This window comes from Mirounga leonina, unplaced genomic scaffold, assembly GCF_011800145.1.
Source record: "Mirounga leonina isolate KUSES-001 unplaced genomic scaffold, KU_Mleo_1.0 Mir_173, whole genome shotgun sequence".
NCBI lineage: Eukaryota > Metazoa > Chordata > Mammalia > Carnivora > Phocidae > Mirounga > Mirounga leonina.
In genome coordinates, this window is record NW_023270447.1 from 17,512,581 (window position 1) to 17,526,754 (window position 14,174).

At 53.7% G+C, this 14,174-nt stretch overlaps 1 protein-coding gene across 1 annotated transcript; it reads left to right on the forward strand.

Annotated features, from left to right (window-relative positions):
- The first annotated feature begins 4,375 nt into the window (after positions 1–4,375).
- GFI1 (growth factor independent 1 transcriptional repressor) lies at positions 4,376–13,406 on the forward strand. Its single transcript, XM_035020139.1, has 7 exons — positions 4,376–4,446; positions 4,594–4,800; positions 5,112–5,294; positions 7,063–7,550; positions 7,661–7,798; positions 8,844–9,009; positions 12,010–13,406. The coding sequence occupies exons 2-7, from the start codon at positions 4,686–4,688 to the stop codon at positions 12,186–12,188; spliced, it is 1,269 nt and encodes a 422-aa protein (XP_034876030.1). The 5' UTR covers positions 4,376–4,446; positions 4,594–4,685; the 3' UTR covers positions 12,189–13,406.
- Positions 13,407–14,174: the final 768 nt, after the last annotated feature.

A 14,174-nucleotide genomic window follows, 5' to 3' on the forward strand; every position in this document is an offset into this window, starting at 1 on the left:
CTGAATGAAAGGGATTTATTCTAAAGTGATACTATACAAGGTGATTATTTGTCCCCTTCATAGCCTCCCTCAAGTTTTCTGAGACTTCAAACAGCAACACTCAACTAAACTACTAGTCACAGCACCTTTTCAAGAAATTTTGACTTTGAACTTGCTCATGTGTAAAGGAAATGGTTCAACCATTTCTCTAGAACTTGGTTGATAATATTTTCTTTTGTTCCATTTACAATTTTCTTTTAAAACTTTTTCTACTGTTGCATAAGATAGAAGGAATAAGGGAAAGATCTGTTTTGGACTGCTTTGAAATTTTTATACTTTAGGCCCGGACAAAGCATATAAGAATTAAAAGCTTATATACAAAATGCCTTAATTTCCCTTCAGTTTATTCAATATTTGTAATCCTTCTGGTTAAGATTGTTTACTTCTGGGTGCTAACCAATTTATAAGGAAAGGGGTGTTGAACAAATGAACAGCAGTGTAAGGAGAATAGCTAAGCAGACTATTAAGATGTGTCTAGTCCAGCACCTGGCACACAGTAGGTGTAGGACCATTGTTATATAAAATGTCTAATCTATTAAAACATGCTTGAACTACTGCCATAGTACCCAAATATTTTCTGCAAATCTTCGGGTTTACCAAACAAAAATCATTCTAAAAAATATTTCTCTCTAGCGAAACGGCTACAAGGACCTTATTTTTCCATGATAACGCTGGCTTAATCTAAAATATGGTACGTTATTCTGCAAGAAATGAGGAGCAACACTCCCTTCTCCCTTCTGGCACTGGAGACTTAACTGTGCATGAAGTAGTGATCAAAATCTCACTCAATTCACTTAGGAAAGTAACGTAATCACGATATCCACCCCCGTCAGGAAAGGGTTCAGGTTTAAGCATACACAACAGGCCACACTCTATGGATCATGGCAGACATCTAGCGTTGGAAGTTGCTGCATTTGTTTATTTATGGGTGAGGCTTACATTTTCCCCCCTGTTCTATTAATAGAATTACTTAACTCCATTCATTCATTTACTCAGTCCACAGACGTTTCTTAAAGCGTACCAGGGAGATAATAGTGAAGATCCGTGCCTACCCTCAAGGAACACACAATCCGAGCGAAGATTTACTCTTCAATAGTCGTCGGGGTGGTGCCTTTATGGCGCTGTATCGCTCCTCTCAGGACCAGGTGCCTGAGGTACCGCTCTCCCGGGCTGGCCCGGGCAGGGCGGGGTCAGCCGAGCCGCCGCCGCCGCTGCCCCCGCCGCTGCCCCCGCGCTCTCCCTCCCGCGCAGTCTTTAATTTCGCAGCTCCGACCACCGGAAATGAGCCGCGGGCGGAGGGGACCCGGCAGAGCGCGGGGGAGCACGGCGTGGGGAGGGCGCGCCCGCCAGCCTAGCCGGGCGCCCGCGGGACGCGCCGCCAGCGCCCTCTCCGCCGGGGGCTCGGCGCTCGCCCACCTCTTCCAAATTTAACCATTACCTAAATCCGAAGGGAAATGAGCAAACCTCTCGGATTGGGTGTCAAGGTATTTTCAGCCTTGTTGGGCGTATTTATCCCGAAGTGTTTCCACAACAAGCTATTTCGGGGCAGCGGGGCAGGTTTCGCTCTGCGGACGCCGCGGCCACTCGCCGGGCTCCAGGCCGGCGACACCGCTGGCGGGTGGTGATTCACGGCCCCGACCCGGGGGCGGCACTGCCCAAGCAGGCGGCGGGGTTGGGGTGGGGGTGGAGGCGTCCCGGGCCACAGGGGCGGGGAGACCTCCTCCGAGCTGGCGCTCCCACTCCCCGGCGCTCCAGTCAATCTGTGTCCTGAATCTGTGACTTCTTCTCGCTGCGGAAGTCTCCCAAGAGCCAAGAATGGTTCATTTTCTTTCGAGTCATTTCTAGGGCCTGGGTGTTGGGCCCTCCGGGTCTCCCCACCCCCGCAGTCCCACAGAGCAAAAACGCCGAGGACCTCCTGGGAGGACGGCTGAAAAGGCCGGGGCCCCTGTCCGCCTCCTAGCCCCTTGCGCAAAGGAGCGCGCCCAGACTGGGGGTTGGGGGGGGGCAGGTCTGAGAGGGCTAAGAGAGCTACTCCTTAACGCTCAGGAAGTGAAGCTTGTGGTTTTGGGGGCTGAGCTCGGAAGGAGATTAAAAAAAGAGAGAGAGAGACAGCGCAGTCTCTCCCGAAAGCAACTCAGTTTGAAAACTCTCGGAGCGCAGTGCCCGCGCCCTGACCCCGCAGGTAGGTCTGTTGCGCCTGTTCTGCGCCTGCCCCCCTGGTGGGGGCGGCCGCGGGGACTAACGGGGCAGCGCCACTGCGGGGGCGACCAGAGGGCGCTGCCGGGATCCCCCCCGGCTGCTGGCCCCTGTGCGGGAGCCCCGAGAACCCTATCCGCAAGGGATTTTGGCGCAGGGGAGCAGGATTCATCCGGGAAGGAAACATCTGGTGGGGAGGCGGTGGCAGCTGGGCTCAGGAGGCTGCCCGTCGGCGCCTCCACTCCCGCCTTCCCGGGCCCAGACCGTGAAGAGAGGCCCCAGGCCGCGTGCGCTGGGGGGCGCCCCGCCCTCCCGCCGCCAGCTGCTGCGCCAGGTAGCCTTCCCACGCGCTCAGCCCTCGTCCCTGCCACCCCCAACCCATTCCGCTCTCCCAGGATCGGGCCGGGCCAGCCAGCAGGAGAGAGAGGCGCGGGGCTCGGCCTGGGTGGAGAGGACGCCTCGGTGCCCTCCTGATTCCGCGCGGTCCCAGCCAGCAGAGGCTCAGCGCCCGCGCGGACAGTTCCCCCTCTGTCCCCACCTCCGCCCGACTTCGCGCCGACGCAGACCCAAGCCTCACGAGGGCCCTCGAGACCGTTTCACCCCGTATTCCTTTACCTCTGAGTTTCATGGCTGTCTAAGGAATTCGTTTTTACGTTTGTGGTGTCTAATTATACGGCCGAAGTGGCGGCGCAAGCAGAGGCCCAGGGAAAACTGTGGTGGCAGAACTGCGTCCTGGGGCAGCCCCAGCACCTCCAAACCTCCGACCTTAGGGGCGGACTCAGACGGGGGCAGGTGGCACCGTCACTCCTAGGGGCCTTCTGGCTCTTAGGACTCCTGAAAGCTCTCCTGAGATTCCGCTACATGCCCCAGCCGTCTTTTCTCCCGAGCCTATCCCCGCTCCACCCCCAGGGAGGGGGACACAGTGGGACGTGGAATGCCCTCTAGGGAACCAGTCCCTGAGAACTCGTTTTGAGCTCGGAGCGCCAACGGGCAGCCTTAGTGTCCTGCATCCTGCCCTGAGAGCCACGCAGCTCCTAATCTGGCAGCCTAAGCCTCGCGAAGGCCAAGGACGAGGGTCTTGCTCCGGCCCGTGGTCCCCCAGCACACTTGTTCCTGAACTAGACAAGACCCTGGAGAGCTGCTGTGCCCGAAGAGCCTGCAGCTCCCGTGTGAACCTGACCTCCATCGAGAGGAAGGCAAATTCGTTTTCCCCAGACCGAGTAGCCCGTCTGGTTCCGCCCCCAGCAGCCCCGCGCCGAGCTGGAGGCGCTGCCCCGCCTCACTGCCGGGCTCAGGTTTCGACCCCGGGATTAGGTGAACTGATTGGGGGTTAATGAGAACGGCGCCGCGGGCAGCTAGCTCCCTCCCGCGCCTGGACCCCCGCGCTCTGGCCGCGGCAGAGCACCCTGCGCTCTCCGCGGCCGCTGAACTGTTGGCTCTCCGCGGACTCCAGCCACAGCGCAGTTCACAGCCAGCGCGCGCGAATGGGGCTCGACTTCCCCTAAACAAGGTTTTCGGTGAGCAGAACGAAAAGTGCTTTTTTCCCAGGACTTGGTTTCCGAGGTTAGGTGTCCATGGTCTGGGGTGTCTTGCCCCAGACTTTGCCTGCCTCCGCCGCACTTGCGTCTCCAGACCAACTTTTTCCTCGCGTGAGGCACGAGTGAGGGGCGAGGGAGATCACCGGGATGCGAGTTCCACCAGGGGCCGGGGTCGGTCCTCTGTCATACCCCCTCCCACCACCTTCCTGTTCCTCTTCTCTCCTGCCTTTCTTTCTCCAGCTTCTGCTGCCCTCAGCTCCTCTGCTGCTGTCACCCGACCCAGCTCCTCAGCCTGCCTAGTGCGCCCCTCCCCTCCCACCCCCCTCCAGTTTCTAGCGGGCTCCAGAAGGGCTTGGCTTCTAGCCCCTTCCCGGTCCTCGAGCGCGAACACATCCCTCGGCCTTAAATTGATCAGCGCGTCCCTGCCCTCTTCCCCAGCCCGAAAACAGGGCCAGGCAGGCAGTGAGTGGTCGAGCGGGGGTAACTGGCCAGTTGGGGACATCGGCTCTCCGGAGAGTTTGATTGCCAGAGCGAGTTTTGCGAGGGAAGGGGAGGGGCCAAGGGGTGTGGGCAGGGCAGAAGGAAGAGGCCTGAGCCTGGGCCCCGGGACGGGTTTTACCGCTCAGCTGTGGCGGCGGCGGCGGGCTCGCGCCACCTGTCCGAGTGCCACCTGGTGAGCGCGGCGCAGCGGGGCAAAGCCCCTCCTCCTGTGGGCCTTCCTCCCTCCTCCCGGCCGGAGCTCTCTCTCCACCCGGCTGCCCAGTCCCGGGCCCCGGAGCGTGCTGACCCGCGTTTCCACCCGGTTCTTCTCCTCTCGCAGGTCTCCGCCTGGCTGGGGCTGAGCAAGCGCTCCGGGTAACAGTGGGCTGACTGCGGCTCCAGGGAGCGGAGTGGAGAGCGCGCCCGACCACCATGCCGCGCTCGTTCCTTGTCAAGAGCAAGAAGGCTCACAGTTACCACCAGCCGCGCTCCCCGGGACGCGACTATTCCCTCCGCCTGGAGAATGTCCTGGCGCCAGGCGGAGCAGGTACAGAGTGCGCGGGGGCCGGGCGGGGCTCCCAGGGATGTAGATTCTGAGCCCCACCACACCATCCCCCAGGAACCCGGCAGGGAGACCCTGATGCCCCCTTTGCTGCCTTTTCTGTTTCCTACCGTCCGGGTCCCTTCCGGGCTTGTCGCCTAGGTGCCACAGCCTCTTTGCTCCCGCCCTCGGATCCGGAAGGGTTCCCAGCCAGGTCTGGGAAAAGAGGAGGACGCCAGGGTGCCACGGTCTGGGGGGCGCCACTTCAGAACCCAATCAGGCCCAGCCTGAGCTCCTGTCCTCCCTCCTCTCCGCAGACAGCACCTCGAGCGCAGACGGGGCGAAGACAGAGCCCCGGCGTCGTCTGTCCCCCGAGTCACAGTTGACCGAGGTTCCAGAGAGATCCTCCGCATCCCCGGGCAGCTGTGAGGGCAGCGTCTGCGACCGGAGCTCAGAGTTTGAGGACTTCTGGAGGCCTCCGTCGCCCTCTGTGTCTCCAGGTAGGAACCCGTTGGGAGCTCTGGGGCCGAGGCGACAAGGAATAAACTGAGGCGGCTTTGGGTGGAGAAATGCTAAATGGATGGCAGAGAGTCTTTCCGAGAGGAGAGCGCTTGTTTATGGGGTAAGGGGGCCCATGGGGGAGGCATGTGGCTTCTGAACCGGGACCGAGTTAGCCTGTTCACAGGGTCTGCTGCTTGGATCCGAGGCGGCTGGACCCGGCTTGTTCATTCGTTAAGATTCGTTTGGCAGAGATGGTGGGTGAGAGAAAATAAATGAGTCGTCTTGACCGACAGCAACCTCGACATTTCGTTTTCTCATCAGCTCACTGTTTAGAAAGAGCTGGGATCCCCAAAATCAGACCTCCGAGTCTCAAACGGAGACCTGGTCAGTCTTTAAAACTTCCTCTGGCTCCCGCAGCAACGGTCCTGGCAGAGCTGGGTGCCAAGCAAGAGGGACGGGTGGGGCTGAAAAATCTCTGCCCTCCTCTGAGTCTTCGTAGGCGCGGATCGGGGGGCCTGTTTCAGTTTTCGTTTTGCTGGGTTGGCCTAGTCTTGGGGACCAGTCCGTGGGCTTAATTTCCAGACAGCAATTGAGGTTTGCGAAAACGTTGGGTGGGAGCAAGCCTTGGCTTCGGGCCAGGGAAGGAGAACGCAAACTAGCCGGATTCTGCCAAGTGCCTGTCATTTCCAGATTGCATTCACTAGTTTTAAAAGACAGCCCCAACCCCATCCCACACTCAGTGCGTTGACTTGGCTAAAGCCATAACTCCAGCGAGTGTGTCTGGGAGCCTGCGAGTGGGGGATTCTTCTTGGCTGTGCAGGACACGGCCCTGCAAGACTGGGTGCTTCCAGAATCTCTGCGACTGAAACTTGGGGTGCAGCCTGTCACTGAAACGGTTAGCCTGGAGTGTAGGGTGGGAACAGATTTGTAAATCCGTATGCAAATGGAGAAAGGATACGTTGGGTATTTGGTTTTAGCAAAATTCACGTTGTGCAGGGGGTGCAGAAGGCCACGAATATGGGAAAGCCATGTCCCTGGAGGGTGGTGGCTAAACCTTAATGAAAAATTTGGATTTCCCCCCCATAAAACTATGACAGGAATGAGAATAGGAGTATTTGGCAGGCAGTTCAAGCTCCAAACCCTCTTCCCACTGCCCCTTTGCTACCTGCACTGGCTATTTAATAACTGTTAGGAATGTTAACACCTTCCCGTTTTTTTCAAACAGATGTCTTCGGTAGGCCAGGCCGCATCTTACTGGTCCTTTCCCCTCCCTCCTTATCTATCCCGGAAAGAAAAAGGACGGAGTGGGGAACCTGTAGGGGCCGGGAGAGTGTTGGCACTGGGCGCTGGGCCCTCTGCGCAGGAGCGCTGTCCAAACCTTAACTGTGGCCACGTTCTCCCGCTTAGCTCAGCTCAGAACATTTCTCCAGCACAGACAGCTTGGCGCGCTTTTCTCTGCGGGACCGCGAAGTGCTCGGGTCCCGCCAGAAAGGACCCTCTTAACGTCGTTTCCGCTGCCCTGGCGCCAAATTTACCCATCTCCTCGACCGATGTCATTTTAACTATTCGTTCGCCGCCCTGCCGCCTCCAGTGATCCTCGAGGCCCCAGAGACCGGGTCCGCGTTTTATCCTGGGGGCGTCATGGCACCTAGTGCGGCGTCTGGCGCACGGAGGACTCCCCCAGCGCCGGGCGACTGGCAGACGCCGCCGGGCGGCCTTCGCCCAGCCGTGTGAAGCCTAACCCGACGCCCCCTTGTGCCTCCACAGCCTCGGAGAAGTCGGCGTGCCCTTCGCTGGACGAAGCCCAGCCGTTGCCCCTCCCCTTCAAGCCGTACTCTTGGAGCGGCCTGGCGGGTTCTGACCTGCGGCACTTGGTGCACAGCTACCGGCCGTGCGCGGCCCTGGAGCGCGGCGCCGGCCTGGGCCTCTTCTGCGAGCGCGCCCCGGAGCCAGGCCACCCCGCGGCGCTCTACGGCCCCGAGCGGGCTGCGGGCGGCGCGGGGGCCGGGGCGCCCGGGGGAGGCAGCGCAGGAGGTGGCGCTGCGGGCGGCGCGGGCCTGGGGCTCTACGGCGACTTCGGGCCCGCGGCGGCGGGGCTGTACGAGCGGCCGACGGCGGCGGCGGGAGGGCTGTATGCGGAGCGCGGCCACGGGCTGCACGCGGACAAGGGCGCCGGCGTCAAGGTGGAGTCGGAGCTGCTGTGCACCCGCCTGCTACTGGGCGGCGGCTCCTACAAGTGCATCAAGTGCAGCAAGGTGAGGCTCCCGCGCGCCTGGCTTCGTCGGCCCCGCGCCCGCGCCCGCGCCCCCGGCCCATGCCCCTTGGCCCCTCTCAGCGGCCTTCTCCCCGGCCCCACCCGCCTCAGGTGTTCTCCACGCCGCACGGGCTCGAGGTGCACGTGCGCAGGTCCCACAGCGGCACGAGACCCTTTGCGTGCGAAATGTGCGGCAAGACCTTCGGGCACGCGGTGAGCCTGGAGCAGCATAAAGCCGTGCACTCGCAGGTAAGCGCGGGGCGTATGGCCGCGCGCGGCCCTGTTCAGGTTTTCACATTCGGGGATGTTCTGCTTGTCCGTGCAGCACCGGCCACTCTCCTCCTGGCAGCTTTTCCCTTGGGCTTCACCGGATTGCCCCCAGTCTCCTCCACCATGTCCCTTTGCCCAGATGTGGGTGTGTAGGGAAAGGTGGCCGGCTCAGGCTTCGAGGCAGCCCTAGAGTTTGGTGTCACATCATTGTAAGCCTCCAGAGGGTGATCCAGATCATTACTTTGGGTTTGAGGAGGGTTTCTATGCGCCCTTGCTGCTGATATATCAGATTTATTAGCTTTGGGTTTTTTTGCCTCACTTCTTTTCACCAAATGGCTGTCACTTAATCTGTATTGACTGACCCCTCCCAACTGAAAGGAAGGGATGTCAACTCATTGAGAGCATCCAGAAGCATATTTGTCCTGCTGTTATTTCATGCATTTCTTTATTAGTATTTGTTGTCCAACTTCCAGCTGCTAGGCTCTTGAGAATCCTGTAACACAGCAGGTCCCTGACAGGATGCCCCCACGGAATTTTTCAGTTTAGCTGAGTGACGAGGGTAGATAAGCAATTAAGTACACAAGTAACTATGACAAGTGAATGCTTACTTACAGAAACTTATTTACTAAAAAGAGTACCATTCTCCAGTCTCTCTCAACAAGGGCTAGAGGGCGCAGTGGTCTCAAGTGACTGAGGTCTAAGCCTCCTGTTGAGGAGGGTGAAGTGTTTGTCAATGGGTGTCAAAAAAGCAGGGTGGGGATACATTTTTGCCATGGGGTGTGGAGGGTTGTGGGTGAAAAGTGTTTGGGTAGAAAAAGTGTTAAAGGGGAAGAGGCTGGGGTGGGGAGGGAGGGTGGAGGTTGGAAATAAATCTGGAGCCAGGGATGATGGGGCAGGCTAAGTGGAGGGGGAGCCTGAAGGAAGGGAGAGCCCTGGTTTGGGGGGATTTTATGGTCGGGTTGGTGGTGAAGAAGACGGCAGCCTATATGACTACAATAGGAATGCCACATCTTTCTATCCACAGGAACGCAGCTTTGACTGTAAGATCTGTGGCAAGAGCTTCAAGAGGTCATCTACGCTGTCTACACACTTGCTCATCCACTCAGACACCCGGCCCTACCCTTGTCAGTACTGTGGCAAGAGATTCCACCAGAAGTCAGACATGAAGAAACACACCTTCATCCACACTGGTAAGCTGAAAGCCCTTGGCTTGTCTGAAAACACCTGGGGAAGGCTGGCATGGAAGAGCATTGTTCTTCCTCCTGAGGCCAGTATAATTCACCTTAGCTCTGATATTCTGGCTACAGAGTGAGTGGTAGATGAGGCCTTCTAGATGGAGTTAATCACTGCAGTGTGTTCAAGAAAACAAGGAGGCAGATTCTCTTAGATTCATTTACATACAAGGTTCTCCCCAGAGGGGCCTCGGTGTGGGGCTGCATTTGAAGAACCACTCAGCTGGCCAACCTCAGGTTTTCTATCTTTGCAAAGACTATTTTCCTCTAGTTTAGCTGCTGCTCCAACTGCTGCCTGCTCTGGGTGAACTACTAAGCACCAGAGAGTGAGCTCTTTCTCCAGGGCTCCCACCCAGCCTTTTAGGGAAGCAGGAAGCCTTATGTGTGGTCTCTTGGCTGCATTTCTTGCAGTCTAAGAGCTTATTCTGATTGAGGAGGAAAAAACAATGGTAAATATTACTAAGCTGTCTGCTAAGCACTTTTTAAATGCATTATCTCATTTTATGTTCACAAGAACTCTGGGAGGTAGAGACTATTCCTTATCCCCATTCTAGAGATGAGGCAAGTGAGGCACAGAAGGGTCAGGTACTTGTCCAGGGCCCTGATAGCAAGCAACAGGGCCAGGACTTAAATTCCTGACTTCAAATGTCTATTATCTTGACCACTGTTTACTGTATTCTATTTTCAGTGTCATGAGGGTTGGTAGATATAGAAAGCTTCTATTCACTTACTGCCCTTTTCAAAATATCAGCAAGTTCATGCCATAATAATGGTAAATCTTCACCTATTATAATACTTCATAATTTACAAACTGCTTTCAAACCTATCCCTTCTTAAAAAAAAATCTATCCCTCCCTTTTTAAAAAAGATTTTAGTTATTTATTTGAGAGAGAGATAAAGAGGGCATGAGTGGGAGGGGCAGAGGGAGAGGGACAAGGAGACTCCCCACTGAGCCAGACATGGGGCTTGATCCCAGGACCTTGAGATCATGACCTGAGTCAGATGCTTAACTGATTGAGCCATGCAGGTGCCCCATCCCTTCTTTTGATCCTCACTGCCACCCGAGTAAGTAGCCTTAGGGTGATGAAACTCAGGGTGATGAAATGATTTACCGAAGGTCAGACTGAGAGTAAATCTTGGGGCCATGGAATGCTCTGGATTCCAATCCTGGGATCTTTACCTAACATTTTGATTGTATATCGGTGGCAGTTTTAATGCCAGGAGCAGTTTCTTTAATAGTAAATAAGACATGAACAAGAGACCCAGAATTCTGACTATTTTATTCCAGAATATGAATACTGATTTAAAACAAATTTCAGAAAATTTGTTTCTGAAAACCCAGAAAAATATCCTACTTTAATCATGACCCCTTACCTGAAATTTCTGTTAACTCACTCCTTTTGAGTAAAGGTATTCAAGACCCTTACCAAAATGCAACTAGGATTTTTTTTTTTTACTTTTTTTAAAAAAGCTTTTATTCATTTATTTGACAGAGAGATAGAGAGAGAGAGCACAAGTAGGCAGAGCAGCAAGCAGAGGGAGAGGGAGAAGCAGGCTTTCCGCTGAGCAGGGAGCACGATGCGGGGCTCAATCCCAGGACCCTGGGATCATGACCTGAGCTGAAGACAGACGCTTAACCGACTGAGCCACCCAGGCGCCCAAAATACAACTAGGATCTTGACTGAATGAAACATTAAGTCTTTATCAAACATTCACATCGTACCTAGAATTTGTTTCTCAGATTTATTTGACCCTAAAGGGATAGGCTAAATTTTGATGGGTGGCTCCTTATTAAAGAAATCTGAAGCATGAAGGCAGAAAGGGGTGCCGCAAGAGGGACAGAAGTTTCCTCAAAAACAAACCTCATCTATTTTGTGCACTTTTCCAAGACCAAGCCCTGACAATAATGACATGCTGAGGCTCTTTGGAAATTCATGTTATTTACCCAAATATTAAACAGCACATGAATTGGGGGGAAGACAAAACTTTCTTTTTTTTTTTTTTAAGATTTTTATTTATTTACAGGGGTCCCAGTCTAGAACTTAGAAAAGTAGAGGTAAAAGATATTTTTTCTCCTCTACAAGGTTATAAAAAGAAGGAAACAACAGCAACACTGAAAAAGATATTTATTTGGGAGAGAAAGAGAGAGAGAGAGCGTGTGGGGAGGGAGAGGAAAAGGGAAAGAATCTCAAGCAGACTCTGTGTTGAGGACAGAGCCTGACAGAGGGCTGGATCTCACAACCCTGAGATCATGACCTGAGCCAAAACCAAGAGTCGGACACTCAACCAACTAAGCCACCCAGGCGCCCCTGACACTTTTTCTCTTTGTTACTTATTAATTTATGGTGAAGACTTGCAAAGATATAAAGAATCCTTATAAAAAGAAAATAAAATCAAGTTGGAAAGGATCCGCTATTTAAGAAATACTTTGTGACCCAAATGTGGAGTTTTGAAAATAAGACTTTGAGACATGTCTATGCTTCAGATACATTCTATTGTCCTTCAAAAGCAAGAAGGAAGGCAGGCTCACTGGTCCATACAAACCAACACCCACTTGGAAACTCAGATTTGAAAACTTCCTCTGAATTAGAGCAGAGTCACATGGCCCCCACCCCCACATTGAACATCTGCTGTGGGAGCTCTCTGCTTCTAAAGTCAGGGGTGTCTTGCCAGGGTGGATTCAGCTGTGAGTCTGGGCACGTGGCCTTTGCTGTTTCCGTTTAGCAGGAAACGGTTTGAGGCCTTTTGCTGGGAACCCCCACTCAGAAAGTCTCCCTTTCACTTGGTGCACCCATGACTTCCCAGGACTTGCGTTGCAACACGTCACCCTCCAAGTTGCTTGAAGGCCTTAGACTGTGGTGCAGCCAGCTGCTGCCAAGAGCATGTGGGTCACAGTGAATCCCCTCTAGCTTGATCATAAGCTCATACTTCCTCCCCTCCCCTCCTCCCTCCTCGCAGGTGAGAAGCCCCACAAATGCCAGGTGTGTGGGAAGGCGTTCAGCCAGAGCTCCAACCTCATCACCCACAGCCGCAAGCACACAGGCTTCAAACCCTTTGGCTGTGACCTGTGTGGGAAGGGCTTCCAGAGGAAGGTGGACCTCAGGCGGCACCGGGAGACCCAGCATGGGCTCAAATGAAGGCCCTGACTGGCTGCAAGCAGAGTTACACAACACTACGGAGGGCAGCCTCCCCACTTGCCACCATCCACGTCTGACTTCTCAGGCCCTTCAGTCCTGTCCAAAACTCCCAGCAGGGTGAGCCCCTTCACCTTACTTCTGGGAACTGCAAGAAGGGATAAGTTACCCTTTCAAAGTTCAGCCCAGAGTGGGAACCAAATGACTCACTGGGCTTTGGACACGCCAAATAGGCTCCCCGACACCTGAAGACTCGAAGTCAAGGGGAGATCAGCTAAAATCTCGGGCCCTGCAGTTCTTCACATTCCCAGCCCTGCTCCACAGACAGGAAAATCCTTCAGGTTTTTACCCTCCTCTTGCCCCACCCCAGATACTTGTGTGGAAGAGGAGGGGTCACCATTTACAAGGTGGACACATGCTAATGTTTTTATCTAGAATGAAAAATGAGTGTTACTTTTTTTTTTCTTTCTGGGGAGTCTGTTAACCCCTTTCTATTGGGTGCTGCCTATAAATCTTGGAGGGATCAATTCTCCCACTCGAAGACTAGTTCAGAAACGGATTTGGGGAAGGAGTTTCATGCTTTTGAAATTACAAAATACACGTCCAGCTTGCTCCAAGCAGGAGCAGAAGACGCGTGGACTTGGTGGTGAGAGGACAGGAGAGTCCTTTCTGCAGGAGGCTTGTGAAGGCTCCCTCTGAGGAGCTGGGAGGACAGAGCAACACCTCTGGACAAGATACCACCCCCTCACTCAGCAGGTGTTTGTTGACCACCAGGTTCCAGGCCTATGCTAGGTATGGGGGAGCCAGAGATTAAAGTTACGGCCGCTGCCCTTCAGAAGCTAACAGTTGCACCTCCTCCAAGTGGCTGGATCTGCTTTTTCCCTCCTAGGGAATTCAGAGAAGATGAAACAAAATCTTGACCCTTCTTTTCTGACACGTTTGGATTTTATCAAGAATAAACAACAACAACAACAAAATAGCTGAACAGATACTTCCAAGGTTCATGTGTATATTCAGTTTTTTAATGTTAAGCTGATATTTTTAAGATGTCTAAGCTAGCAGGCATGTGAAGTGACCCTCCATGTGTACTATAAAGAAGAAAAAGTGGTATTTTTACTTTGATGAGGTTTGTAAATGTTTTTAGATCTTCTGGAGTGCATTATGTTTGTTAATACATATTTATTAGAATGATGTTTTAAGTTAATAAAGTATTAAGACTCTGACCTATTGGGGCGCCTGGGTGGCTCAGTCGGTTAAGCGGCTGCCCTCAGCTCAGGTCATGATCCCGGGGTCCTGGAATCGAGCCCCACGTCTGGCTCCCTGCTTGGCGGAGAGCCTGCTTCTCCCTCTCCCTCTGCCTGCCACTCTGCCTACTTGTGCTCTCTCTCTATCTCTCTGTCAAATAAATAAATAAAGTCTTTAAAAAAAAAAAGACTCTGACATATTGCTTTTCATTTAGGCAGGGAATTGGGGAAAGACCTTTGTTTTAGTCTGTAGTGGGAGTTGGCACTGAAAGAAACTACTGTGGGGTATTAAAACTAAAGCAGGCAAGCCAATATCCAGAAGAGAGTAAAATGCAATTGCTCCGATTTTCATTTGCTTTTTCCTTCTATACCTCAAAGATCCTTCTTTCTTAACAGAAAAACTAGGTATACAAAACTAAAGTCCCTAGTGGTCCCTAGTGGTCCCACATGAACATAGGTACTTCTGAGGACTTCAGGGTTGTTTTTGTAGTTTGGTTGGTTGGTGGGTGGGTTTTTGTTTTTTGTTTTTTTTTTATAGGCCGAAGGCTCCCAGATAAATAAAGAAATCACAGGTCTTAGGTCCAGAAATTGAATGTTAGTCACAGCTCTGTCACCAATATATTGTGTGACTTAGACAACTTCTTTGGCTTCCCTGGTTCCAGTTTCCTTGACCATAAAATGTGGATATGGTTCTGTCATCCCAATCCAACCCGGACTATTTGATTCTGTGGAGACTGGAAGGGAG

Bases quoted from the DNA above. Each gene is read 5' to 3' on its own strand.
- GFI1 (XM_035020139.1), top strand. From the start codon at position 4,686: ATGCCGCGCTCGTTCCTTGTCAAGAGCAAGAAGGCTCACAGTTACCAC. The intron at 4,801-5,111 runs GTACAGAGTGCG...TCCTCTCCGCAG, and splicing joins CCTGGCGCCAGGCGGAGCAG to ACAGCACCTCGAGCGCAGAC. The intron at 5,295-7,062 runs GTAGGAACCCGT...GTGCCTCCACAG, and splicing joins GTCGCCCTCTGTGTCTCCAG to CCTCGGAGAAGTCGGCGTGC.